Source organism: Nomascus leucogenys, chromosome X (genome assembly GCF_006542625.1).
Source record: "Nomascus leucogenys isolate Asia chromosome X, Asia_NLE_v1, whole genome shotgun sequence".
NCBI lineage: Eukaryota > Metazoa > Chordata > Mammalia > Primates > Hylobatidae > Nomascus > Nomascus leucogenys.
This window is the reverse complement of record NC_044406.1, coordinates 138,544,599-138,569,429: the sequence shown is the minus strand read 5'-3', so window position 1 is coordinate 138,569,429 and position 24,831 is coordinate 138,544,599. Positions and strand designations below refer to the sequence as shown.

General features: G+C 59.3%; 1 protein-coding gene across 10 annotated transcripts in view; it reads right to left on the bottom strand.

Moving 5' to 3' along the window:
• The window catches only part of ATP2B3 (ATPase plasma membrane Ca2+ transporting 3), a 65,241-nt gene extending 40,410 nt beyond the window's left edge, over window positions 1–24,831 (bottom strand). For all 10 annotated transcript variants that reach the window (XM_030806824.1, XM_030806826.1, XM_030806828.1 and 7 more), the window contains exons 1-5: window positions 24,613–24,831; window positions 6,135–6,468; window positions 1,126–1,323; window positions 754–1,011; window positions 231–356 (exon numbers count right to left, since the gene is read on the bottom strand). In XM_030806824.1, the coding sequence (XP_030662684.1) occupies window positions 231–356; window positions 754–1,011; window positions 1,126–1,323; window positions 6,135–6,342 (790 nt within the window). In that variant the 5' untranslated portion in view covers window positions 6,343–6,468; window positions 24,613–24,831. The remainder of the gene's footprint in view (window positions 1–230; window positions 357–753; window positions 1,012–1,125; window positions 1,324–6,134; window positions 6,469–24,612) is intronic.

Below are 24,831 nucleotides of genomic sequence, written 5' to 3'. Positions count from 1 at the left end.
ACACAAAGCACTCTCCTGGGCCTGGAGGGCCAGCTTCCTCGCCCTGTGGCTGGAGCTGCCACCATCAGGCCTCGTGATGGGCAGAGTCTTCAGATTCCCAACCTGAAGGTTATGCTGGAAGGCCCTGGTGGAGGTGGAGGCTGAGCCCAGCAGGCAGCCTGGACAGGATGCTGGGCCACATGGCTGCCGACGCCCCTTGGTGCCAGGCCTGCCGGGAGGGTGGCCCTCACCTGAGAGCAGCATGGGATCTTTGTCGGCTGACTTGCGCACGTGGTCAGACTCGCCTGTCAGGGAGCTCTCGTCGATCTTGAGGTCATTGGCCTGGATGAGCACGCCGTCAGCTGGCAGCAGGTCGCCTAGAGCACCGGGAAGCAGAGGCCTTTCTCCCCACCGCCTCCTCCCGGCTGCCCCAGGGGAGGCTCCGTCAGGTGCCATGGGCCGCCTGGGAAAGGGACTTGGGAGCCCTCCTCCTTCTGGGGAACGAGGACATTTGCATCCTTTGTAGGGGGAAAGCCCGCCTTGGAGGCTGTGGGGACAGTTGATTCTTCAGGGGCCTGCTGTGTCTGAAACTCTCCCACTCTGCCCTGCCCCGTGTTCCCCCACCTCCGCCACCTCCGCCACCTCTGGCCTCCTGCAGGTGACGACACCCGGGCCACCGGGGAGACCCTGTGCTGGGGGTCTCCTCTGGCTCACCCTCCCCAGAAGCAGGAGCCGAGCTTCCTTGACAGGGTGGGTGAAGACCAGGGCACTCACCGTACTTGACCTGGGCAATGTCCCCCACCACCAGCGCAGCCACGGGGACCTGGAGGAGCTGCCCGTTCCGGATGACCGTGAACTTCTGCTCCTGCTCAATTCGGCTCTGCAGGCCTCGGAACTGCTTCTCCTTGCTCCAGTCATTGAAGGCCGTGACCAGCACCACACAGATGACAGACAGCAGGATGGCAGCCCCCTCGATCCAGCCAGCCTCGGCCTCGCCCTCATCTTCTGCGCCTCCCGACACATTCCCACAGGCTGTGCGGAGGACAGAAGCAAGCAGTGGAGGAGACGTCACCATCCTGTGACTGTCCCTCATCTCAAGCCCCATTCTTCTTCCTCCTTCCAGCCCAGGCCCCCGGCGGGCCTTACCTTCACTCTCCTCTCCCGGCGGTGCATAGAACGAGAGGCCCAGAGAGACGATGGCAGCCACCTCCAGGATGATGAGGGTCACGTCCTGCAGGGCCTCCCACACCAGCTGCAGGAAGGTCTTGGGTTGCTTCGGGGGGATGAAGTTCTGCCCGTAGATCTGCCTGCGCTTCTCCAGGTCATTGGTGTTGTCCGCCAGGCCTGCACGGTGCCCGGGAAGCACAGAAGGAGAGGATGGGATGGGACGGGTTGGCCTTGCGTGTCCCAGGCCTCCTATGTGGCCCTGCCTGACTGCTCCTGGGGTGGCAGCAGCCCTCTGGGGCCGTTCGGCCAGCACCTGGCTCTCCCTCTACACAGGAGCCTTTCTGCAGACTGCTGGGGGCGTGCACGTGGGAGTGAGCATGCGGCTCTCTGGCTGCTGTCACGGGGAGTCCCTAGCCATCCTCCTCCTGACACACAGATGACAAAACAGGCCAGGAGGCACCCGGACTCCAGCGGGTCCCAGGTCCCTGTGCTGTCCTGGCCACCTCCACACTACCGCTGAGGGGGCACTGGAAGGCAGGGGACAGGACCCAACAAGGGGGCGCAGAGGGGACCCAGCAGCGTATGACCAGGTAAACAAGGGTTGCTAGGAGACAGGACAGAAGAGAACGGCCAATGGTCCCCTGGGGAGGAGAGCGAGTGTCCAGGGGACTTTAGTGGAGACATGGGGAAGGCCACCAATCAGGGGGGGCTGGGATGGCACCAGATGCCAAAGACTAGGCCAGGGCTCTTTGCCTGTCAGGAAACACCTCTCTAGCTCCCAGCCTATGAATTCCCTGAGCAGGCTTGTCACCAACACCCCCCTCCCCAACCTGTGGGGACAGGACAGCCTGCAAAGCCGGTGGGCAGGGCCCGAGGGATGGGGGCATGGGCACGGCCAGTGCCAAGGGATCAGGAGTCTGCAGGGTGCCTGTGGCTGCTGGCGACAGGGAGCGGAGGCTTACTTTCCAGAAGTTTCTCAGGGAAGAAGCAGTGGGGAGGGAGCATGAGAGCTAATGGGAGATGCAAGTTCTTGAACGGTGTCATGTGAGGAGAGAGAGAGGCACGGGAGTGGGAGTGGGTTCCTGGTGGGGAGCAGGCGGGGAGAAGCCAAACCGGAGTCATGGTGCTGAGGGAGGGACTGGGAAGTCTTCAAGCCTTTTCTGGGCTGCATGGCCTCGCAGGGGTCAGGGAGACACTGCCCACCCTGGGCTGCTCATCAGCTGCTCTCTGCAGGGTGCAGACAAGGCCACTGAGGCTGGAGGCGGAGAGGGCCCTGTAACCATGAGTCAGAGCTCCGGCCTGTGGCCCAGGTCCGGACAGAACCTACGCTGCCCGACAGGACCCGGTGAGCACAGGGCCCTCAGGACCCAGCCGCCTTGGTTCTAATGCAGCTCCGGCGCCAACTTTGATCCCTCAGCCAGGGCTCACAGCTTGTCTACATGGCGACTTGAATGACACCCAAAGCCACTCAGAAGCCCCCAAATTGGCTTTGCCTTCACAATCAGAGCCACCCGTCCCTATCCAATTCTGTCACTTGTCATCCTTGAGGATGCTCACTTCTCAGTCTTCCTTGGCCTGAAGGTACTGGAAGCTTACATGGGTGACTGGCATCCAGGCCTGGACACCCACTCAGCCACCTTCTACCGGGGTAGGCATGTGCGATGACACCCTCCTCTGGCCCCACCCTTGGCCCCAGGATTCTCAGCCCCGGCTGAGGCTGATCCGGAGGAGCCCTCCCGGGCTCTCACCTGGCGCCCGGTGCGGTCGCGGCCGTGACCAGACCCACACTGACACCTAGTGGACAGACAGCAGCTTGCAGCTCCCGGCTCTGGGCAGCTGGGCTCACGCCTGCCATCTGCTGCAGGGACGGGATGACCAGAGAGCCCAGCCCCAGCCCATGGGGCACTCACAGTGGGTCTGCGAAGGCACACAAGACCCTCCAGATGACTGGAGAACAGGCGCATGCTAACCTTGGGGCTTCCGAGGAGGGGCAGGGGTAGCCCTGGCTGCAGTGGAACAGAAGCTGCCGCCCGCACAGCCGTGGCTCATTCACCCCAGCTAGGCGATGGCCACATGGCGTCCTCCCCACCCAGAAGAGCCGAAGCTGTCCGTGCCTCTCTCCCCCGGCTCAGGTTTCTTCAGGAGCCAAAGGTCTCTTGCTGAGGCCCGAGCCTGCCCCAATCGGGAGCCTGGGGTTAACTCACGACCTCAGCTCCTGGGTAGTGGGGAGGGGGCGGGGGACCAGGGACCCAACCGAGGGGTGTGCACCTCGCTCTGGACTGGGACTGTCTCCTGGAATTACAGGAGCGAAGCCAGCTGGGGACAGTACTAGGGAGTACAAGACCCCCCGAGTGACTTAAGAACAAGCACGTGCTAACCGTGGGGCTTCTGCAGAAGGAGAGGAGTAGCAGAGAGCTCCCCAGACACCTGGGGTCTCCACTGCCCTTAACCTGGAGCCTCCATGCGAGTCTGTCTCCTGCCTGCCCCACCTCACATGCCCAGTTTGTCCCTGAGAGCAGCCGGGACCCCTGGCCCATTCCCCAGGAGCTCCCTCGCCCTCGCCAGCCTCTCCCTTGGCCTTGATCTGCCCTTGTAGCTGTAGCCTTGCTCGTTTCTCCTTAGCCTTCCTGTGCGCTCGGGGTCACGACAGCTGCCCCGCCGCAGCACCCATTGACGGGGAGGAGGAACACAGCTGCGGCCCCTCTGGCTCTGAGCACATGCTTCCCCAGCAGGCCCGAGGGCAGTCCAGGTCCAGGGCATGGGGGCAGGGGCTGGCCGGTTGGCATGGACACAGATGGGCGGCCTGCCCGGAGCAGAGGCCAGATGCCATCGGAATTGGATTAGGAGCATATCGTGTCGGCTCCCAGCTAATCCGCCCCCTCCTTTCCAGGACTGCCTGTGGAGCCCAGAGGGGGACTGGGTGGGGCCAGGTTCCTGGGCGAACCCACCTCTGAGTTCAGCCTGAGACCTAGGTTTCCTGACAACAGCAGCGCGGTTTCCAGGATGGGTTCTGGAATCCTCTTGGAGTGCTCCCAAGGCAGGGACGGCAGCGGATTGATGAGTGTACCGCCAGAAGATAAAGTCCCCTTCCCGCAATGCACTATTCGCCATAAAGCACCTGCCCCACGGGGGAGTGCCTGCCTCCTGGGCAGCTCCAAGTCTGCCCACCTTGTCAGGGGGTTGGCATGGGGCTTGGGGCACAACAAAGCCAGCTGCCCCCGTGGCTCAGGCCCTTGTGTCTGAGGAGGACTGAGGGGCGGGCGGGTCTGAGCACCGGGGTCTGGGTGCACGGCCGGGCTAGGGGATGCGGGGAGTGAGTCACCCGCTCCTGGCACCCAGACAGCTCAAGCCCGAGGACCTTGAGGGTTGAAGAGGGGAGGGGCCGGTCCTCTGCTGCTCATTCTGTGGGCAGCAGATCCAGGCCTGGCCGGCTCCCTGCACTGTGGCCTTGGGGACCCAGGTGCTTGGAAGCCCTTCAGAGGCCAAGCCACCCACCTGTGCACCTGCCCTTCTCCGTGCCTCTGCCTCCACAGGCACGCGAGAGCTCCTGCGCTCCATGGCAGACTCCGGCAGGTTCCCAGGGGCCTTGACATTTTAAATATTTAACAAGGCCTGGCAGACAGGGGAAGAGCAGACAGCTGAGGCCCATCTGCTTCCTTTGATCTGGGAGAGGCCAGAGCCCTTGTGGATAAATGGCCCTCCACAGCCTCCTCGGGGGCTGCGCAAGGAGGAGGGAAGGCAGGAGATGCTCGGGAGCGGAGCCAAGCCATCGGCCCCAGCAGCAGCTGCACCGTGAGGGCGTGTGCGGCGGCGAGGCCGGGTGTCACGGGCGCATCAGCTCCAGGGCACAAAGCTAGGGAGACCCAGGCAGACCCCGGAGTTCCTGACCTGGCCCGCAGCCCCCCTCCTCCATCTCCACTCCTCCCTGCAGCCTGAGTGCCACCTGCAGACAGATGGGGCCGAGACCGGAGCCACAGGAGAACAGTCTCTGGGTTGAGGGTGAGGGCAGAGCGGGAGGCTGGAGGTGCCAAGGAGCCTCGCGGCTGGGAGCAGAGGAGATGGGTGGGCCCAGGCGTCGCCCAGACGGGCAGCAGATCAAATCAGCCCGCACTGGCTGGGGAACAGGCCTGGCACTAGGCTGGGATAGCCCCAGCAGCCCTGCCAGGCACGCAGGGCCAGAGAATGCTGTGGCTCCTGGAATCTGGGGCTGGGCCTGGCTCCTGGGGGTCCCCGCTACATGGCAGACCGCAGCAACCAGGGCTGGGCGGGCCTCACAAGGCCGAGTGGAGCATTGCCTCCCACAGAGATAGTCAGGCCTCCACCCCAGATCTTTCTAGACAGTGAGCCTCCCTCAGCAGCGAGACTGACACTACCCTGGGCTTGTGCCTCTTTGGGACAGCCTGTGGCCAGTCAGTGCCACCTCTGATCAGCACTCTGGGCCTCCCGTGCCCCAGCTTTGGTCACCGCTTCCTGCCAGGCCCAAATGGCTCGTGCCATCCTCAGGCCATCCTCTCTCTTCCCAGGAGAGGCCCCGGTCACCCGAAACTCCGAAGGCTTGCACCCCACATCCCTTCCTCCTGTTCTGATCCCCCTTAACTGAACACAGGGTTGAGCACACCGGAAATCCCCAAATATACAGATGGGGCTGTCTTCCTCCTCCCCGCCCTGCCCTGTTCCTCGGAAGGGTTTCTGTTTGGGGCCCATTCTGCCTGTGTGTGCGTCCCATGAAGTTCCCATCTCCTCCTTCCCAGTCTGGCTCTATAGAGCGGAGAACTCCTGATTGTGGAGGTGTGGAGACGAGGGGGTCAGGTCACACCCCCTTGAGGACCTAGGTTACCCGGGGCATCTCCCCGTCAAGGGAAATGGCTGAGGGGAGGGGCACAGGTGGCCCTTGACCCCCGCCAGCTTTGGGGGTAAGGACACCTTCAGGACGCTCCTCTGAAGGCTGGGAGCAGGGCTGGGGGGCACGCAGCCTGAGAGGGACTTACCCTCTGTGGGTGAGGTCTTCAGCCTCCGGCAGAGCCCACTGACATCCCCGTAGGCCTCCTCGATCTTCTGCAGAGCCTCGGCCCCTCGCAGCTCCATGAGGGCGCGCAGCTCCGCCAGCGTGCACCCAAAGCCTCCAGCGTGGGGGGCATCCCGCTGCTGCTGGGGCTTGGGGTGGAACTCGATGGAACTATTGGCCATGTCGCCCATGCTGCCTGTCAGGCCTTCTCACAAGTGCGATCTTGGCTCAGCCACAGCTAGGGACAGGCGGCCACCCACGGTCCCGGTGCCCAGGCAAGGTTTGGCGGTGGTGAGAAAGCTGCTAAGCGTGGACACCTGGGGAGACGGAGGCGAGAAGAAGCCAGGGGAGTGGTTGAGACAAAACTGAGGTCCCATCTTCCAGAATATTCTCTGCGAATCTTCACTCAGTCTGTGCCATGACCCTCGACGTGCAAAAATCACCTCCCAGGCTGGGCCAGTGGCCCTCATGGTCTGCCAGGCCCCACCAGCCAGGCCACTTCTGGGTCCTGCCCACCACGGCTGCCCAGAACCTGGAGGGCTTGCCCAGGTTGGGGAGGGGAAGTGTCGATGCCTCCTGCCAGGACCCTGCAGTGGCTAACACTAGCTAGCTGGAGGCAGAGGCTCTCACTGCCCCCCAAATCCATTCGGGAACCCACGCTGAAGTGAGGGCAGTGTGCTGGGACTGATCAGTGGCTGGTCTTGCCCGTGCCCCACCACCAGTCCTGGGCTTGTCCACTCCGGTTCACTCCCTGCTCTTGCCTGGTTAAGATGCACCCTGTGCAGCGGGCATGCCATGAGTCCCTGGTGGTCTTCTGGTGTGGCCTTAGTGGCTCACGGTTTCTGTGGCCCTGAGAGTACCTGGGGGGCCAGGAGTGAGGAAAGGAGGAGGCCCGGAGGAAGGGTGGGAAACGGGAGGGGAGAGAGGGACAAGACGGAAGGGCAAAGAGAGGGAGGGAAAGGGGGATGGAGGGAGGGAGAAGAGGGAGGGGATAAAAGGAGTGGCTGAGGAGGAGAGGAGGAGAGGGCTCACAGGAGAAAGCCAAAGCAGCCACAGGTCGCTGGCGAGTCTGCCAATGTCCCAGCCCACAGCATGGTGCCACCCGCTCCCCTCCACGCTCTTCTTCCCTCCAGATGACAAAGTAAGGAGCTAAAGTCTCTCCACACTGAAAGCATCTAGGCCACGGCCCTGGCCACACTGCCTTCCCCCCTCTGCCGAGCATCGCAAAGTTGTCATCCCTCTCCCTGTCCCCGTCACCTTACCTAAGGATCTGCTAGGGCCCAGGCTGCCCCTCCTGCAGCCATCACAGTGTTTGGCAGGGCCCACTGCAGCTCTTCTCTCTCCGCTCCTTCCCGGCCTGAGCTAAGCCTGCCACATCCTCATGGAACTGAAATGGCCTCAGTGCACATGGCAGCACAGCAGGGCCCTGAACCCCCGTCTCTGGGGAAGCTCCTGGCTCAGAAGCATCCGTTGGAAACGAGTGGCCCAGAGCCCTGAAGAAAGGGGAGAAAGCCCTCAGGCAGCCAAAGCAGACACGGCCAAGTCCATGGCCTTATTCTCAGGAGAGGCCCTGGTGGATACTTCACGAAACATCCATCCACAGTGACCCATGTTTGAAAAGCGTGGGCACCTGCGTGTTTACTCTCGCGACACTTTGCACATGAAGCAGCCTTCACTTCTGGGAGATGTGGGGACAAAATGATGGCCACGTGCCTGTGCCGTCCTCTGTCCCCACCTCTCCCTGCCGTGTCTTGCAGTTGGTCACCTGACACACATTCACCGAGCAGCTACCACATGCCTGGCACTGGCTTGATGCGCTGGGACAGGTGCTCGACAAGTTTCCACTAACCCCGCCCCTCTCTAGCTGGGCCGGGAAAACGGCAGGCCCGAGGGCCAAGAGCTGTGGGGTTGCAGCTGGGGCAAAGGTGAGGCAAGGCGTCTGGGGACAGGCATGGGGGGAAAAGACTAGAAGGAGTGAGAGCTGAGGAGAGGGGGCCAGGACAGCAAGCAAAGCTGGCCCAGGTGAGGCGGGCTCCTTCTGGGGGTGCTGTGTGGACGAATTGCCCTTGCTTTTTTGACGCGGGAAACTGAGGCTGACTTGGGGAAGTGGCAGAGCCAGAGGACAGCTGGGTGTCCTGCTTCTGACCCCTCAAGGCGGCAATGGCAGCTTTCGGTTGTCACCTGGACTCCTCGTATTCTCGAGACAGCCTCCCCTCCCCACCCCAGGACCTTTTCTTGTGGCGGTGCGCCTGCCAGGCCGCCTTCTCCCTGCCTTCCTGAGCTCCAGTCACCTCATGCCTCAGCAATCCCACCATGGAGCAACTTTGTGCCACCATCAGTTTCAGGCTCTGTGCCCCCAGTGGGTGACACACGGCCATGACAGAAATGCTTGTTCCTCAGATCACGAGTTCCTTGTGGCACGGTCACCGAGGCCTGGTGGCCCTCCCCTGGCACGTGCTCATCCTTCCTCCTCTGACCAGGGCATACCCAAGGCCAGCTCTGTCCTCCCCCACCCGGTCCCTGCCCCTGACCCCACAGTGGTGGCCCAGACAGAACCATACTAGGTCCTACAGCTGCTCCTGACTGCTGCAGCCATGGCCGTGTCTGAGTGGACCCACAGTGACATATGGAGAGGGCAGTGGGCAAGGAGGCAGTCCTCCCCTCTGCCATTGTCCCGGGGCCAAGTTCCTTCTCCTTGGCTGGCCCTGCTGGCCCTCCCCACTGCAGGATCCCCATCCCTCAGCAAGCTCTTAGGTCTCCCTCTAGTCCAGCAACTGGTCACGACCCTGCTGTGAGTCGCCACTTTCCTGGTTCAGGCACCATCGCTCCAGCGAGTCCCCGTTTCAGTCTCCCATCCCCGTCAAGCAAGAGGCCAGATTCCTTCCGAGCACCTCCCAGCCCCACTCCCACCCCAGGCGCACAGCCCTGCCAGCTCTGAGCCCTGACCGAACGCCGCACACCCTCTGTTCCAGCTCCACTTGCTGACCTCCCATGAATCCTCTTAGTCACAATTCAAGTGGAACATTCTCCAGGAGTCTCTGCCAGTTCCCCAGCTAAAATTGACTGCGCCTGAGTCTGTAATCCCACGACCCATTCCTATTTCACTCTGCTTGGCATTGCAATGATCTGTGAGCATGTCTCCCACGAGCTGGGTCCTAAGCTCTTTGCGACACGTGGGACGGGGTCGGCATGTGGCCGGGGGCCTGGAGGAATGAGTGAATGGGGGCCCGGCCCCCAGATGAGGAACTTAGAGGCCTGGGAGGCGGAGTCTCCATTCTGGAAGACAGGGTGGGGTCGAGGTGCTCTGCTAACCCTCATTGTCTTCATGAATGCAATAGGCTATAGGGCAGACAGGATCCATCAGTTAAAGTAGGGCCCATTTAGAACGACTGTTGGCTGCTGTAGAGACCAAATGGCATACACTTTGCTTTTCTGGGTTCTATATAAGCCTGGGCGATGGCCTCCCTGAGGCCCAATAAAGACAGCAGCCATCGCTGAAATGGCCAAGAACTGAAGTGACTAGGCCTATCAGTTCTGCAGGCCTGACAGAGTTTCCGGCCTGGGCTGGCTGCCGAGAACGGTCTGTAGGCACCAAAAGGGCAGGGAACATACCATTTCTGTGCTCTTTCATCTTTCTGACCTTAATTGGCTAAATTGAAATGAGAACCTCCACAGAGAGGGCCTCACACCTTCCGGCATTTGCACCATCCCCGCACAGACTGGCCCGCCGCGTGGTGGGAGACAGCCAGGGGGGTCCCTGGCTGCTGCCTCCAGGGACTGTTGGAGGGGATGGCCCAAGTCCAGGCCCATTACTCAACCGCCTTCTGGACTCTTCTCTCCAGCAGGGCCCAGACACCCTCACCTCCCCACTAGGCTCAGAGTGCCTACTCCCCACCCAGTGACTCAAACCCACCTGACCAGAGACCCAGGGGTCCTCTTTCCCCTGTGTTGTCCCTCCCTGGCTTTGGGGGCTGTCCCGGCACCTCCAACTTAATCCCCCATGGACTTCCTCCAGGCCCTGGGCAGCCCAGCATCCTCCAGAAGGCTCGGCACTTTCTAAGTAGGGGGCACCCCCGCTCCCATGGGGCCCCTCTCAGGACCCCATGGCACGCACTGAGTTTTGAGCCCACATCTGCATGCCAGCTCTTGACAGACATGTTTCTTTCACTGCACCCTTGGAAACACCCTACGAGGGCCAGGAGAACTCTCCCTGCCTTACAGAGGGGAAACTGAGGCTCAGGAAGGCTCCTGCTTTTGCCCTGGTTCTCCCAGCCCTGCCTTCCATGTGACTTGAGGTGGGTCATGGCCGCCCTTGCTGGGGCGCTCTGATGACACCCCTCGAAGCCTCCCCAGCAGGCCCAGGCTGCATTCCACTTGGCCACCTGCTCCGCCTTTATGGAGGAGAGAACAGAGGGAGGGCGAGATCCCACCACCGTCCTCCAGATCTCAGGTGATGCACACATCGGGATTCACCCCATTCTCTTTCCTGAAAACAGCCCCACTGCACCCCAGTCGAGCACCCCTTCAGCTTCTGGGGTCTGTGTGGACATATATCCCCACAGGGATGATGGGGCATGTACTGCCAGGAAGTCCCAGCTCCCGTCACTCCCTAGTCACTGGACCCTCAGTGATGAGAACATGCGGCTCCTGGGTGTTCCGACCATCTGGATGCCAGAGCCAGGCCCGGGATGCCGTGGCCCCGAAGCAAGAAGGAAGCAGAACTCAGGGGCAGAGGGTAGGAGGTGGAGGCCTGGGGCCTACCTGGGCACATGCCCTCCACCGTGGGCCCTCCTGGAGGCAGACTGTCCGTCACCTGCTCCCTACAGACCCACCAGGCAAGGGCCCGCCTTTCAGAAGGGCCCATCACTCAGCGACATGACTCACTACGGGGATTCCTTAAAACAATAATCCCCCATCTCTCTCCACCTCCAGGCTCCTAGGACACAGGCCAGGCCCGGCAGAACCCAGAGAGGAAAAGCAAGCCAAGGCAACAGCGAGAGGCGTGGCCCAGGCCTCATAGGTCAGGCCCGGGGTGGGCTCCTGGACCAGCTGGGGAGCAGGTGGGGAGAGGGCATGGAAGGAGGGCGCCCAGTCTGGCAGCCACCCTGGCCTCTCCTGGGCCCGGCATGATCCTAGGCAGGTGGAGATGCTGGTGGCTGGTGTGCACCTGGGAGACCCCTTTTATCCCTGATTCCCCACATGTTCCTGCCCTTGTGCGAGGCCCTCTCCTTCCTGCCTCCCCTGTCCCCTCCCCTCTGCTTGACGCACCTTGGCGACCACCCGGGAGGGGAAAGGAGGGTTCCAAGGACAAGGCCTGCATGCAGCCAGGGAAGGGGGAGGGAAGGAGCTGAGGCAGAGAACAGCCTCATTAATATTTCAGAGGCACCGTCGCTGCAGCTCCTGGGCCCTCACGGCTCCACTTGTGCTGGTGGAGGGAGGAGGATGGGAAAAGAGAAGGAAATAAAACCTGAGAAAACAGATTTAAAGGGACAGGCTCCCCCTCTGCCCCCCCACCGGCCCCCAGTGCTCTGTTCCTTCCTCCCCCTGTTCCTGGTACAATCTGTACACATGACAAGTGGCTCTCATGCCTGGAACAGCTTTGGGCAAAAACAATAGCCGTCACCATGGCGCCCCCTCCCCACTCTTGCATGCACCCACCTGCCTGAAGCTCTGCCCTGCAGGGCAGCCCTGGAGGGGCCACCTTGGGGACCCACTGGCAGTTGCGTGCAAAGCCAAAGCAACAGCCTGTCCGGCGCCGGGTGCCACAGAAAGACACAGGCATTGGAAGTCCTCGTTAACAAGGGTCCAGACAAGGAGGATTCTGGAACCCACAGAAACCCCCTGGAGGTGGCAGGAGCCCAGGAGTTTGCCCGATTCAGCCTGCGCCTTTGGGTGGATGCACTTCTGCAGCACTCCTGGCCCCTAGGTGGCCCAGTGCTCTAGTCTAATCTACAGCAGCCCATGCCAGACCTGGGTGGGCACCCCTCCCCACTCAGGGAACTTCACGAATACAGAGTCTTGGGTCCAGAGCTTCCCATTCAGAAGTTGGAGGACCAGAATGCTATAAAGCACCCCAGCCCCTGGGGGATCTGGGTGTCTAGCCGAGCTCGAGACCACACATTTGCCTGCCTTCAGAGGCTCCAGGGCTGGCCCAGAATTCTCATTCAAGCAAGCGCCGCCATAGAATGGAAGACGGCGCAGCCACTGTGGAAAGCAGTAGAATTCCCACAGGAACCCCCACCCCACTGCTGGGGTAGGCCCCAAAGAATTGAAAGCAGGGACACAAACATATTTGTCCACTCAAGTTTATAGCAACATTACTCACAATAGCCAAAAGGTGGATGCAACCCAATGTCCATGGAAAGGCAGCTGGATAAACACGATGTGGCCCATCCAGGCCATAGAATAGGACTCAGCCTTAAAAAGTAAGGCCATTCTGAGACGGGCTTCAACATGGCTGACCCTTGAGGACGTTGGGCTCCGTAGAAGGAGCCAGTCACAGAGAGGCCAACACTGTAGGATTCCACTCCTGTGAGGGCCTCAAAGGAGAGCCGTGAACTCTGTAGAGAGGACAGTGGAAGGGTGGGTGCCAGGGGCTGGGGGATGGGGAGCTGGGGTTGAACGGGGCCAGAGCTTCAGTTTGGGAAGATGAACAAGTTCTGCGGCTGGATGGTGGTGATGGCTGCACAGCACCGTGAATGTGCTTCTGCCCCTGGGCCGCACACTTAAACATGGTGAACGTGGTACATTTTATGTGATGTCTATGTCACCACGATAGAACATGCAAGCAGCCCCCACCAGCCACTTCGCCCTGTGTCCACGGTGGTGGACACTGGGCCTGAATGGCCTCCCGTGTGCCCAAGCCACAAGCTGTGATTGCAGGAGTTTCACTGCCTTGACCAGCCCAATCAGCCAGCAGTTTGCTCGTATGGATTTTAACTTCCAGGAAACCCCCCTACTGGATATGGAAACCCAAGCAGACCCTTCCCCATGCCCCTACCCCCACCCTACGGCCTCTGTGACTTTTAACACCACCCATATCCTGCCCAGCCAGGTGGGTGCCCTATTTGGTGTCACAGGACCAGATCACTGGAGAGAGGCCATCACCACCGCCCCTGCCCTCTTGCTCACAAATGGCCCCCTCTTTTGCTGCACTTCTTCAGAGGTACTGACCCATTCCATCCCCAGAAGGGCTGGCCAGGTCACCTGGGGAAAGCCTGGCCTCAAGATGGGTACCTTCCATTTCTCAAATGTGTCTTGAGGAGCTGTTAATGAATCCCCAGAGGTGCGTGGCAGAAACTTGCTAGCTACTCTCCCACTTCCTATGTCATGTTTTAATTTTCAGCTGTCTTGTCATCCAGCTAATGATGACATTCCCCCAACTCCCTTGCAGCTCACCATGGCCATCTGACTATGTCCTGGCCAACTGGGTATGAGCAAAAGCGACAGGGACGACTTCAAGGGCCGTGCCCTTAAAGAGAAGGAATGTGTTCTCCTCTGCCCTTCCCCTCCTTCCTGCCAGCTGGAATGCTGATGTGGGGACAGGTGCTGCCGCAGCTGTCTATCTGTTGCCATCTTGCACATGGAGTCCATGTATGACACAATCAAAGGAGCTCAGATTCCTGAGGGCTAAGTAGCTGTTGCGCTGGCCCTAGGTTGCCCACCTCGACTCTTACATGAGAAAGAAGTCAACTCTGTCTCACTGAAGCCGCTGTTATGCTGGGTCTCTGTTAGATAGGCCAGGCCCATAGCCTGAGAAAATGTTCACTCCTAACCCAAATCCAGCCTGGTTCTCCAGGACCTACCAAATCCCCACTTTCCCCTGAGCTCCCTGGGGGGTGAAACTGTCCTAGAAGTTCTAGCTAAGGCAGAAGGGAGAGGATAGAGCCACGGACGAGAGGCAGAATGACTATCACTCTGCCAGAAGCCTCTCTAGCAGGGGGTGGCCATCCCCACCAAAGAGCACACGCGGCTCAGCCACAGAGTGGTTAGAGAGCCTCCTCAAGGTCACACGGCAAGCCAGGAGCAGAGGCCAACGTGACCTCAAGTGGTCTAGCTCCAGAGGATTGATTCTACATTGCTCCTCTGCCAAGTTACGGCCCTGAAAACCCCAGAAACGCAACGAGCAAGTGATTAGAACCAATTAAAAGAGTTCAGCAAAGTGACTGGGCAGGAAATCTGTCCCCGTCAACCTCAGGGCTCCAGAGTGCAGGTGCTGGCTTTGGTCACTCAAGCTCTCTGGGCCTTCACTTTTTAATCTGTGAAATGGTCCTCGTTCCTTTTCGCTGGGTTGGTGAGAAGGCAGGGCTCCACCTACCCATACACCCTGAGGCTGGTCCCCAGGGGACTGGGCCCATTTTCCCCGAGGTTCCTTCAAGCCCATGAGATCTCCAGGAGCCGAGCAGGGCAATGCTCTTTGCTGAGTCAGCCCCTCCCACCACACGCGCCCCTCCCAAGGCTTGTCCTGAAGTCTTCAGCTGGACTCCAGCTGGACCCCAGAGTTCACGGGTCAGGATCAAGCTCGACCGGTGAGGCCAGAACATTCCGTTCAGCCGGGGGCTGAACCCATGTGCCTCTCTGGATGCTTCCCCAAGCTTGCCCGGACTCCCGCAGTGCTCCTGTCTCCCACACAGGCAGCCCTCACAATGCTGGGTGTCCCTGGATCCCACAGGGAGGTTGGAAGTCCCTTTGTGATTGGGGCCAGAAGTCTACACTGAGGGTTGGGGGACAGTCATTTGTTTCCTGCCAGAGAAGGCAAGAGCTGCAGAAGGAGAGAGCGAGGGAGCAGGAAGCATAATGACACTAATTATCCAATTACAGCGGGTGTGCGAGCTGCATTGCAGCGTGAGCCTGGCCAGCCACTACCCTGCCCCCACGCACTCCCCACGCCCCTCCTACCAGCCTGGGCCTGCCCAGCAGCCCCGAAGGCACGGACGGCGTGGGGACCTAGAAACGCTGTGGCTGTGGCCTGCATGGAAGACTCTAGCCTGCAAAGGGATGGAGACCTCGTGTTTGGGGTCCAATAGGAAGCCGGGTCCCTGTCCTCCCAGCCCTTCATAGCCAGAGAGCATGTGGATGGGAGGAGAGGTGCCCCAAGTTGCCCCAGCTCTACTGTGGTACCTCGGTGCCCGTCCCAGCCCGCTTCCAATCTCGGAGCCAGCTCTGAGGACCGGAAGCCGTCAAGGCCTAAATAGGTAATTAAGGAAATTACAGGCAGCTGGAGGCCATGGGGCTGTGGGTCCTGGGCTAAGTCCTTCCAGCTTGGACAGGCAGTGACTAAATAAGAAGCTACCAGGACACATACACGTGTCCTCCTAGGGAACGAGTCCCATGGGGCCCCATTAGGCATCCTGGCAGGGGCAGTAGAGAGGGCATCCTGGTTTCTGGAAGCAGGCCAAAGTCCTTGGGAGGACAGGCTGGGGGGATGCATTGGTGTCAAGGTCAGAGGCCAATAAAAGGATCTGGAAGGCAGACCTCCGACTGAAGGTGGGAGTCAAGCCTGCCCTTCTGTGACCCAGACCCAAGGAACGAGCACACTGAAGTATCCGTGCCACTTTCCCCAGCTGAGGGGGCAGGATGCCTGCTGCCAAACCTGGTGATGGAGGAAGAGCCAGTGGCGAGGGTGCCCAGAGAGAGGGTACCTCAGAAGCTGCAGCCAAGGCTGTGACAGCAGGACCTGAAGGTCATCAAGGGTTTGGCTGCTGTCTGAATCGCATGAACTGAGCATTGCTGGCTCATTTTTGAATTGCCTAAGACACTATTTCTGACCGAGGAACCTGGCATATGAGCCCAAAGCTTTTCCAGCAAAGCCCAGAGGAAGCATCACAAAGCTCCTGCAGTGCTCCAGGAGTGCCTGAAGGGAGTGCAGAGGCAGAGGGCCCCCTCTCAGGCCGGGACCCAACACCAACGCAGGGCTCTGAGTCTCTCCCTTAGCGCGCCCCACAGCCCATCAGGTCCCTCCTACCCTCCCACCACCAGCTGCACCTCCAGTTCCTGACCCTCTTATCGTCATCTGTCATCAGCACCATTCCTCCCGCCCCCTCTGTGCTCATGGACAGATGCCCGCCCTCCCCACTGGGAAGGCACCGGGAGAGCACATCTGCGCTGGGGACAGGACCCGGAGGGGTGGATTTCTGCTCTGTGTGCTCACTCCCCTCCCCTCCTCCCTTAGGGGAGACCCCAACCCTGCCCTTCTCCATCTCAGATACCCCCTCCCACGATTGTGCTATAGCCCAGCTTCCTCCTTCGGGGAAGGGTGGATGGGGTGCAGAGGGCCAGGAGGTGGCCTGGGAGCCCTGACCCACCCCATCCCACCTACAGACACAGCCACGAGTGCCTCCCTAGGGGCTACCAGGGCAGGCGCCTGGGGCAGTGGCCCCCAGGTCAGCGCATTCTTACCCTCTGGCCCCATGGATGGGTTACAAGGGGGCACTCTTGCTCCACTCCCCAGGACGGAGGTTTCCAAGCCTAGCTGCTGGTCCCAGTGCTGTGGGCAGATGAGCCATAGGCCAGGAGGGAGAGACGAGACCAGGTGGAAGACATGCCCTGCCCGTCCACAGCCCTCCCTCTTCTCCTGCACCAGGCATGGGACCATCAGCTGGCAGCCGCCCTCTGACTACAGGAGAGCACCCAGAGACCCCAGGAGCCAGAGGAGCCAGGACCAGCTGCTCCTGAGCCCAGCTCTCCCGGGCCTGTGGCTCCAAGCCCAGATGTGGCAGTGTCTGCTCCTGGATCCTTCCAGGAGAAATGGAGCTGAGGCCCATGGTGGGGGGTGGAATGGACCCTTGTGCCTGGTGAGCCCTTGCTCTGCCCGGGAATTGGGGCTGGACACACTCTCCTGCCCCTGCTGCTGTCTGAGGGAGCCAAGCGTTTACCGCCGGGCTGGTCCAATCTGGAGAAAGGGCCCCTTCCCATTTGGTCACACCCTGTGCCGTCATCACACCCCTGGCCCGCAATCTGTGGGAATGTAGGTTCAGTTTCGAACCGGCCACTCCATATGCCTTAACCCAGTTCAGGGTTTGATTTGAAATGCTAGAGTGCAGGGAATTCTGAGGGTCAGGACAGTGATTTCCAAAAGAGCAGCAGAAAGGCCAAAGTCCTGTCATTTGAGGTCATCTTCTGCCGGCCCACAGTGGCTTCCCAGTGTCCCGCGCTCTCTTGTACTGCCGGCTTTGTTTTCGTGTTTCTCAGTCAGGAGGCTGTGGCGTTCCCAGGGCCGTCTGGCTATCCTCAGCTGGGGGCCTTCACTCAGGATGGCGCTTTCCTGCCCACACCCGCCTCCCGTCTGCCGAGAGTCAAACCCACAGCGTCTGCACAGAGCCAGCCGCCACTCCACCCCATGGGGACCGGACTCATCTGCGGCTTCAGAACTCTGAGGATGTCCAGAGAATGTATCGCCCAGTGCTTTATCTTGGCGGGGAGGGAGGAAGAGGGACCTGACAAAGTGGTTCTAAAGTCCACCGGACAGAGAAGCAAGCTGTAGGATTGCTGAGGTGAGGCCAGCAGGTCAGGTATTAAATGATACCAGGTACAAGAGGCAAAAGCACATCACCAGCACAGCAGCACACAGATGGGCCCATGGTTCAGGTCAGGCAGCCAGCACCAGGTCTGACTGCAGACCAGTGTCAGTGAGTGCAAATGAGCCAGGGAACAACCGATTTGCTACTACAGATGGGGACAACTGGTTAGCAATCTGCAAAGGAGGCACCTTAGAGCCTCACCTCAAACTATTCCCTAAGACACATCTCATTTGGATGCAACAGCTTTGGCAAATTACAGCTTAAGTGCCAAATCTGGCAGCCCAGTGTTCTTGTGAATAAAGTTTTATTGGGACACAGCCTCGCCCACTCATTTTGCATTGTCTGTGGCTACTTGCAGGCTACCATGCAGAGTTGGGTACTCGGGACAGAGACTATGTGGCCTGCAAACTGGAAACCTATTTACCATCTGGCCTTTTGCAGAAAAAGCTTGCCAATCCCTAAATTAAAGAGTTAAATATCTTAAAAATGCAACTACACCACCCCTATACACACACACACACACACACACACACACACACACACACACACACAAAGACACATGGAAAACTCAGAAATGAACAGCTCTCAAATTTCCGAAAGGGATTTTCTAAGCCTGGAAACAATGGAAGAAATCACAAATAATTGTGAGCAACAAAGTGTTTACCTTTTGCATGAAAAAAAATGGCAAAGAACAAAGGTGTTAAAAATTATTTGCAACAAACCTGTTAAATTGTCACTGTTTTTTCATGCATACAGTTTATTCAAGCCCACAGAAGAAACACTAAGACTTCAATAAACGCCTTTCATTCCAGCACTTTGGGAGGCCGAGGTGGGCAGATCACCCGAGGTGAGGTGTTTGAGACCAGCCTGGCCAACATGGTAAAACCCCGTGTCTATTAAAAATACAAAAATTAGCTGGGTGTGGTGGCAGGCCCCTGTAATCCCAGCTACTCAGGAGGCTGAGGCAGGAGAATGGCTCGAACCCTGGAGGTGGAGGTTGCAGTGAGCCGAGATCACCCCACTGCACTCCAGCCTGGGTGACAGAGCGAGACTGTCTCAGGAAAAAAAAAAAAAAATGAAGGGAGGAACAGATAATTCACAAGGAAAAAACAACTTATAAACATGAGGAAAAACGTGCCCCCTCATCAGCAATTAAAGACATATAAACTAAAGTACATATTTTTGACCTAGATACTTATGACAATTTGTTTGATTAAAATATCTAGTGCTGGCGAGGTTCAGTGAGCGAGACCATCCAGTGCGATGAAAAATCCCTTTTGGAGAACAAGTTGGCAGTAGACACCTCTGTCTGGGTCCTCTCCTCAGGGCAGAGGCTCCTCAGCAGAGCTCACGTACAAGAGCAAAATAAATCTGACTGCCTGGGTTTCCAAAAATAGCCAAATAATTAAGTGAATTACAATCTCTTGGGAGAATATTATTCAGCCATTAAAAATTGTAATTACTGAAGGCCGCCTGATACATCCCGGGTGCTTGGTAAATAACTGTTGAATGATCAAATTTCTTCTTTGCATGGTTCAAGATCATTCTTTATTTTTACAATAAGCACTTACTGCTTTTACAATCGTAAAAAAATTAGACTATAACCATTTTGAAAAAAACCATTCATTTAGGAAGGGATTATATTAATAAGGAAAATGCTTATGTGAAGTAAAACAACAGATCACACAATTGAGCCCATGGTATAAGGACAGCAGTGTGAAATGAGTCAAATGGAGATGTTGGATTTACATTTGCATCACAGGATGGCTTTACTACATCTTCGACTTCTCTGTGTTTTATACGTTTCCTATAGAGAGCATATTAAGAGTATTGTTTTTAAATAGGAAGAAATCAATTAAAAAAAAAAACCCCACGACTCCTCCCTGCTGTTTCCTGAGCACAGGCAGCGCGCTGGGCATATGGTGGGGTCTAATAAGGACCAGGCGGTGGCCGGATCTGGTTTTTGCCCCATGCTGGGTGTGCTAGGGCCACTGGAGTCAGCACGAGGCGAGGTCTGGGCATCCCCCACGGCACAGTGAGCTGCTGGGACAGAGGCCCTTTCCCTCCTCCCTGGTCTACGTTTGTCTAGGTATCTGCGCAGCCCCTGGAGAGTACATGCTTGGCCACTCCCTTCCAAGGAGCCATGGGACAGTGGGCTTGGCGGGGGGTGTCTAGGTCCGTGTGAGGACTCGGGTCTCCATTTGCTCTAAAGCAGCTCTGTGTGACAGTACATCCTGGAGTCTCTGCACTGTCCCTTATGGTAGCCACCGGCCACGTGTGGCTGCTGAGGAGGCGGGGTCAGGGCCGGATGGGCGGGGTCTCAGGTTGTGGACCCGAGCCCTGGGAGATACCGGCTGGCCTGGTGGCCTCAGTCCGTCCTCCCGGCCCCAGCCAGGTTTGCACTCTTACTTTGGTGAACACTTAGCAAAGCACAAAGGCTCCAGGAGGGCAGGAAGGGCATTGCGTTTGCTTTCTGCTTTCCGTCGTCTCCCCTGAAGCAAACACAGAGCCTGGCACACAGTGAACCAGGGCGGTGTCCCTCATGCCCATCACATCAATAAGATGTGGCCCCTGGCATAGCTGGCGCCATTCTGACAATAGAACGCACTCATCCATTCTGAGGAACGACCCTCTCAAGCCCAGCCTGGCACTTTCTGTCCCTACCTGTTAAGCTCTCAGACTGGAGCCTGTCCCATCACAGAACACCTCTTCAAATATCTGTGAGCAGTCAGCCCTCTTTGGGGCTTCTCTTCAGGATGGTTCTCTAGGGGAGCCCAAGCTGCTGCATTAGTGGCCTTGTGCCACCAGGGAGTGGGTGTGGGAGGTGGCTTCAGGGTCCGTGTGAGGACTCGGGTTTCCATTTCCTGTAAAGCAGCTCTGTGTGACAGAACATTCGGGAGTGATGGAAATGTTCTCTCTCTGCACTGTCTGTGATGGTAGCCACCAGCCTTGGGCGGCTCCTGAGCCCTTGAAATGTGGCTGGTGCACCTGAGGAAGTGCATTCTAATAAAATCGCTGCTTGGACAGTGCAGCTGGGGAAAGTGCCTCGAGCCTGTGGCCTCAGGGGAGAACTTCTCACTGGAATAAAGTGGTTGCTCACTTACTGAGAGACCCACCTACAGAGCAAGAGAGGCTGGCTCAGAACCCCTTTAAATAAGATGCTCTTCAAGGACACGGACATACTTGCTTTGCACAACTTTGATTTGGAACCAAGACTCCGGAAAGCTCCTTGTGCTCTAAGAGTCCTGCCAGTCCCAAGATTCCCCAACCACTGGCATTTCCACCCTTGCCTTGTTGCTCTGATTCAAGTCCTGCCACCTACTCAGCCATGTGACCTTAGACTTGTCTCCTTCCCAACCTTGGGCAGTCCAGGATGCCCGAATTCCCCTGCATTTGAGAGCCTGCTTCCCTCTGCCCCGGTGACGCGTGGCTCTGATCCTTCTCCGCAGGCTCCCAGGCCCACTGCCAGCATCGCCCACCCCACAGAAGGAGCCCAGGCAGGGGAGGGCTTTCCAGCCGCGCGCTGCTTGGCCTGGCTTCTGCCAGCTTAGCCAGGGCGGGGAAGGGAGGAGCCCTGTGTATGCTCCAGGTCTCTGCCTGGCATACCCAGCCCAGGGCGTTGCTGGGGAGCTTGCTGCAAAGTCACAGCAAGAGCCCAGTGCCTCGGCCCATCTCAGAGATGGCACTGGTGAGGCTCGCACCTGCTTAGATGGAAGTGTTTGCCTTCAGTACCATGGCACAGGTCCCCATCTATCAGCTGCCATTTACGTGCACTACCAGTGCTTCTGGGTGCCCTGAAGGGGCCATGAATGCAAAGCAAGCCGGTCCCTGAGTTGCTGGAGAGTGATAGAAATCCACCTGTTGTCCATTTCTCTCAGTGGGTAGATGGGGCAGAGGTGCAGGTGGCTCAGCTTCTGAGCTGCAAGGTCTTCCCAAGAATCCCCGGCTTCAGCCCACAAGGCCGGGGGTACCTGAGACAGTGAGTTCACATGAACCATACTCTGTTCTGCTGACTTCCGCACACACTTCTGGAGACACAGGAAGTAATGGCTACAAGCACAGACCAGACTCCGGAGCCTGACGGACTGCATTCCAGCCCTGGATTTGCTACCTACTGGCTGTGTGACCTTGGGCAAGTTACCTAGCCTCTCTGGGCCTCAGCCTCAATGCAAAATGGGGATAACAGCACTTGCAATCATTTGTTGTTGTTTCAATTAAGTGGGCAGGGAAATGTCTGTGCAGCACTCAGTGTCTGACATAAAGTGACTGCCATTATAACTATTATCATTGTTGACATTACTTGATGTGCTACCGACCACTGATGGAGACAGTGGCCATTGGTGAAATACACAAGCCATCAATTTAAAATCAGAAGGGAGTTCATATGTGCTGATGACTTGCTCCGTGAGGTGGGGGAGGAGGTGAAAAGGCCCGAGGAAGCTCTGCCTGGCTCTGCTGGCTGCAAGAGGCCCAGAGGGTACTCAGCTCTCAGAAGCCCCTGGGGCTCTGGGGCGCCCTCATCCTGTCTACTGGGCAGGGAAGGCACCCCTTTCCACAAGACATTCTCAGAGGGTCCTCCACAGCTGACCCCGGCACTCCGTGGCTGCATCCCTGGGCTGGGAGCAGACGTTCTGGGATGGAGAGCACTCACTGACTCACAGGCTTGGCTTCTCCCGCTAGTGAATGATTCAACCTCTGAAGCTCCAGCTCGCCCAGGCCCACCCCCACCCTCCGTGGATCTGGAATGGAGAAGGGACTTGGCCAAGGTCACAAAGACCATCAGGTACGGGGCTGCTGTCGCTGAAGCCCCAGGCGCCCACACGAGCCTCCTCTGGCCCCTTCCTTGCCCCTCGGGGGCCGATTGGGGCATCTCCATCACCTGGCATTGTGGCTGTCCCCTGGCATGCTCTTAGCCTTAGGGCCTTCCTTCCTCAAGGGACCCGCTCTCCTTCTGGCTCTGTGCAAGCCCCCCCACTGCCCCACGCCCGCCCCACTTCCATCTGCCTGTTACCCCCCTGCTGTGTGAGAGCATGCCTACTCCTGCACTCAAACCACCTGGCAGTGCTGGGCACGGCCCAGGTGGAGCTGATGGAGACTGGCTGTGTCCTTGGCTCTCCCCCGCCTCGGGGCCTGCAGCAGTGACAATCAATGGCCCGGGACCACAAGTTCCCAGCCCCTTCCGATGGTGCAGACTTGAGGGGCTGACCTCACCCTGGGACCCTCTGCTGGGTCTCAGCTGTGTCCCGCAGGGGCCCAGGCATCCCCGGCCCTCTCCTCGGCATCCCAGCTCCCCTTTCTTGAGCCACAATGGCTTCGGTTTCCTCATCTGTGAAAAGTGGCGGTGGGGGGTGGGGGTTGGGGATGAAAACAGCCATTCACTCGTGTAGTTGATGTGAGGCTCAGAGGGAGCTCAGGAAGTGGAGCCGGCCTCTGATTATTACAATAACCTCTCCCCGCCTCCCTGCCCCACTAGGTTCGTAGGAACGTCCCCAGCCATCTGCTCATGAAGGAAGGGGCCTCAATTCAGGGCTGAATCCTTTCTCCTCTTGGGGGCCTCAATGATCCCATCTGAAAAATGGGGACAAAAATCCAGGCCTTGCCTCTCCTGTTCAGTGAGTCTGCAGATTCAGTGAGGTCAAGGTCATGAATATGCCATGCAGAAACCAGGTGCCCACTCTGTGCCAGGCCTGTGCAAATGAAGAGCCAGTCCTTGCCTTAAGATGGTCACTGACTAGTGAGGGGCGATGGCAGGGGGTGAGGGCATAGAGCCTAGTAGGCAAAGGAGGGGAGGAGGTGCAGGGGGTGCCTGCCAGACTGGTGCCCAAGTCAGTCAGGGGAAGTCGGCTGACTTTTGGGGTGCCAGCGGAATTCAGGATGGGGGCCAGTTGCGGACAGGCTGGACTTGATCCTTCAGCAGGCAGGGACTCCCTTGAGGTCGGAGGCCCTGGGGCTTCATCTTTGAAAGTTATATGACCTCGCCAGGAAATGGCAAGCATCTAGTTGAAGAATTCTGGTCCCTTCCCTGCCCCTTGAGTGGGCGAAGGAGCATTTCCACAGTCTCTCCTAAACCCTCATGGAGCCCTCACCCCGGGGGCTCTCCAAGACTCCCTCCAGTCCTGACCTGCCCGGGTGCCATGCCCCTGCCCTGCCTCCCACCCCTCCTCAGCTGGCTGGCTGAGCCACCAACCCCCAGAAGGGCCAGCAGAAGGGAGGACACCAGGTCATAGAGAGAGAAGCCCATCGTCTCAGGCTCTGGGAGATGCGGCACCTGCCACTCCAAATTCCAGAATCTTAAAGCCAGAGCTTTCACCCGTGAGAAAACGGAGGCGGCCACGGGAAAAGCTGGCTGGCCAAGGTCACACAGGCGAGGAGGGGGAGACAGCTGTTCCTGGAGGGATGGAGAAGTTACCTAAGTGTGGCCCCGGGCGGCTCCTCGTGGGCACTGCCCGTGACCGCGGTGGGGTCTGCTGGGCAGCCGCGTGGGCGTGCGGGGAACGGTGTGGGAACGCGAGAGGGGAAGGATGATACAGTGTGAGGGCGCGGGGGGAGGGGGTGCCCGAGGCTCCTGGAAGGTGCGTGCGCACTGGCGGGCTCCCGGCCCAGATCCCGCGCCCCCGGCTGTGCCCACCCTGAGCCCCGGCCCGCAGCCCCCAACGGCCTTGTTCCTCAGACACGGATGCGCGTGCGCGCGCGATGCGGGGCGCAGGGTGCAGGGTGCGGGGAGCTGACCGCCGGCCTGGGGCCCCGGGGTGACGCGCGGCCGCAGTGCCGCAAGGACACGCAGGCCCGGCGCGGGGCTCAGATGCCTCGGGCGGGGACCCGCGTCCCCCTACCTGCCGCCGCACCACCTGCCGGGTCATCCTCCCATCCCCACCCGCGCCTGTGCCCGCGCCGCGCCCGCGCCCACCCCGGCGGCGCCCGCGCGCCCCGAGCACCACTTACCCGGGCATGGGCACGGCCGCCGCCGCGGCCTCGGCTCCGGCGGGCGCTGTCGCTGCGGGCGGGCGTCAGGCGGGCAACGATCCGCTCCAAGGACGGAAAGGCCCGGGCACGGGGCGGCCTGGCCGGCGGCGCGGGACGCGACCCTCTGCGGCGGGCGAGGGCTGCGGCCGAGTGCTCCCCACGCTCTGCACCGGCGGCGGGCGACGCGGCGCGCTCGGC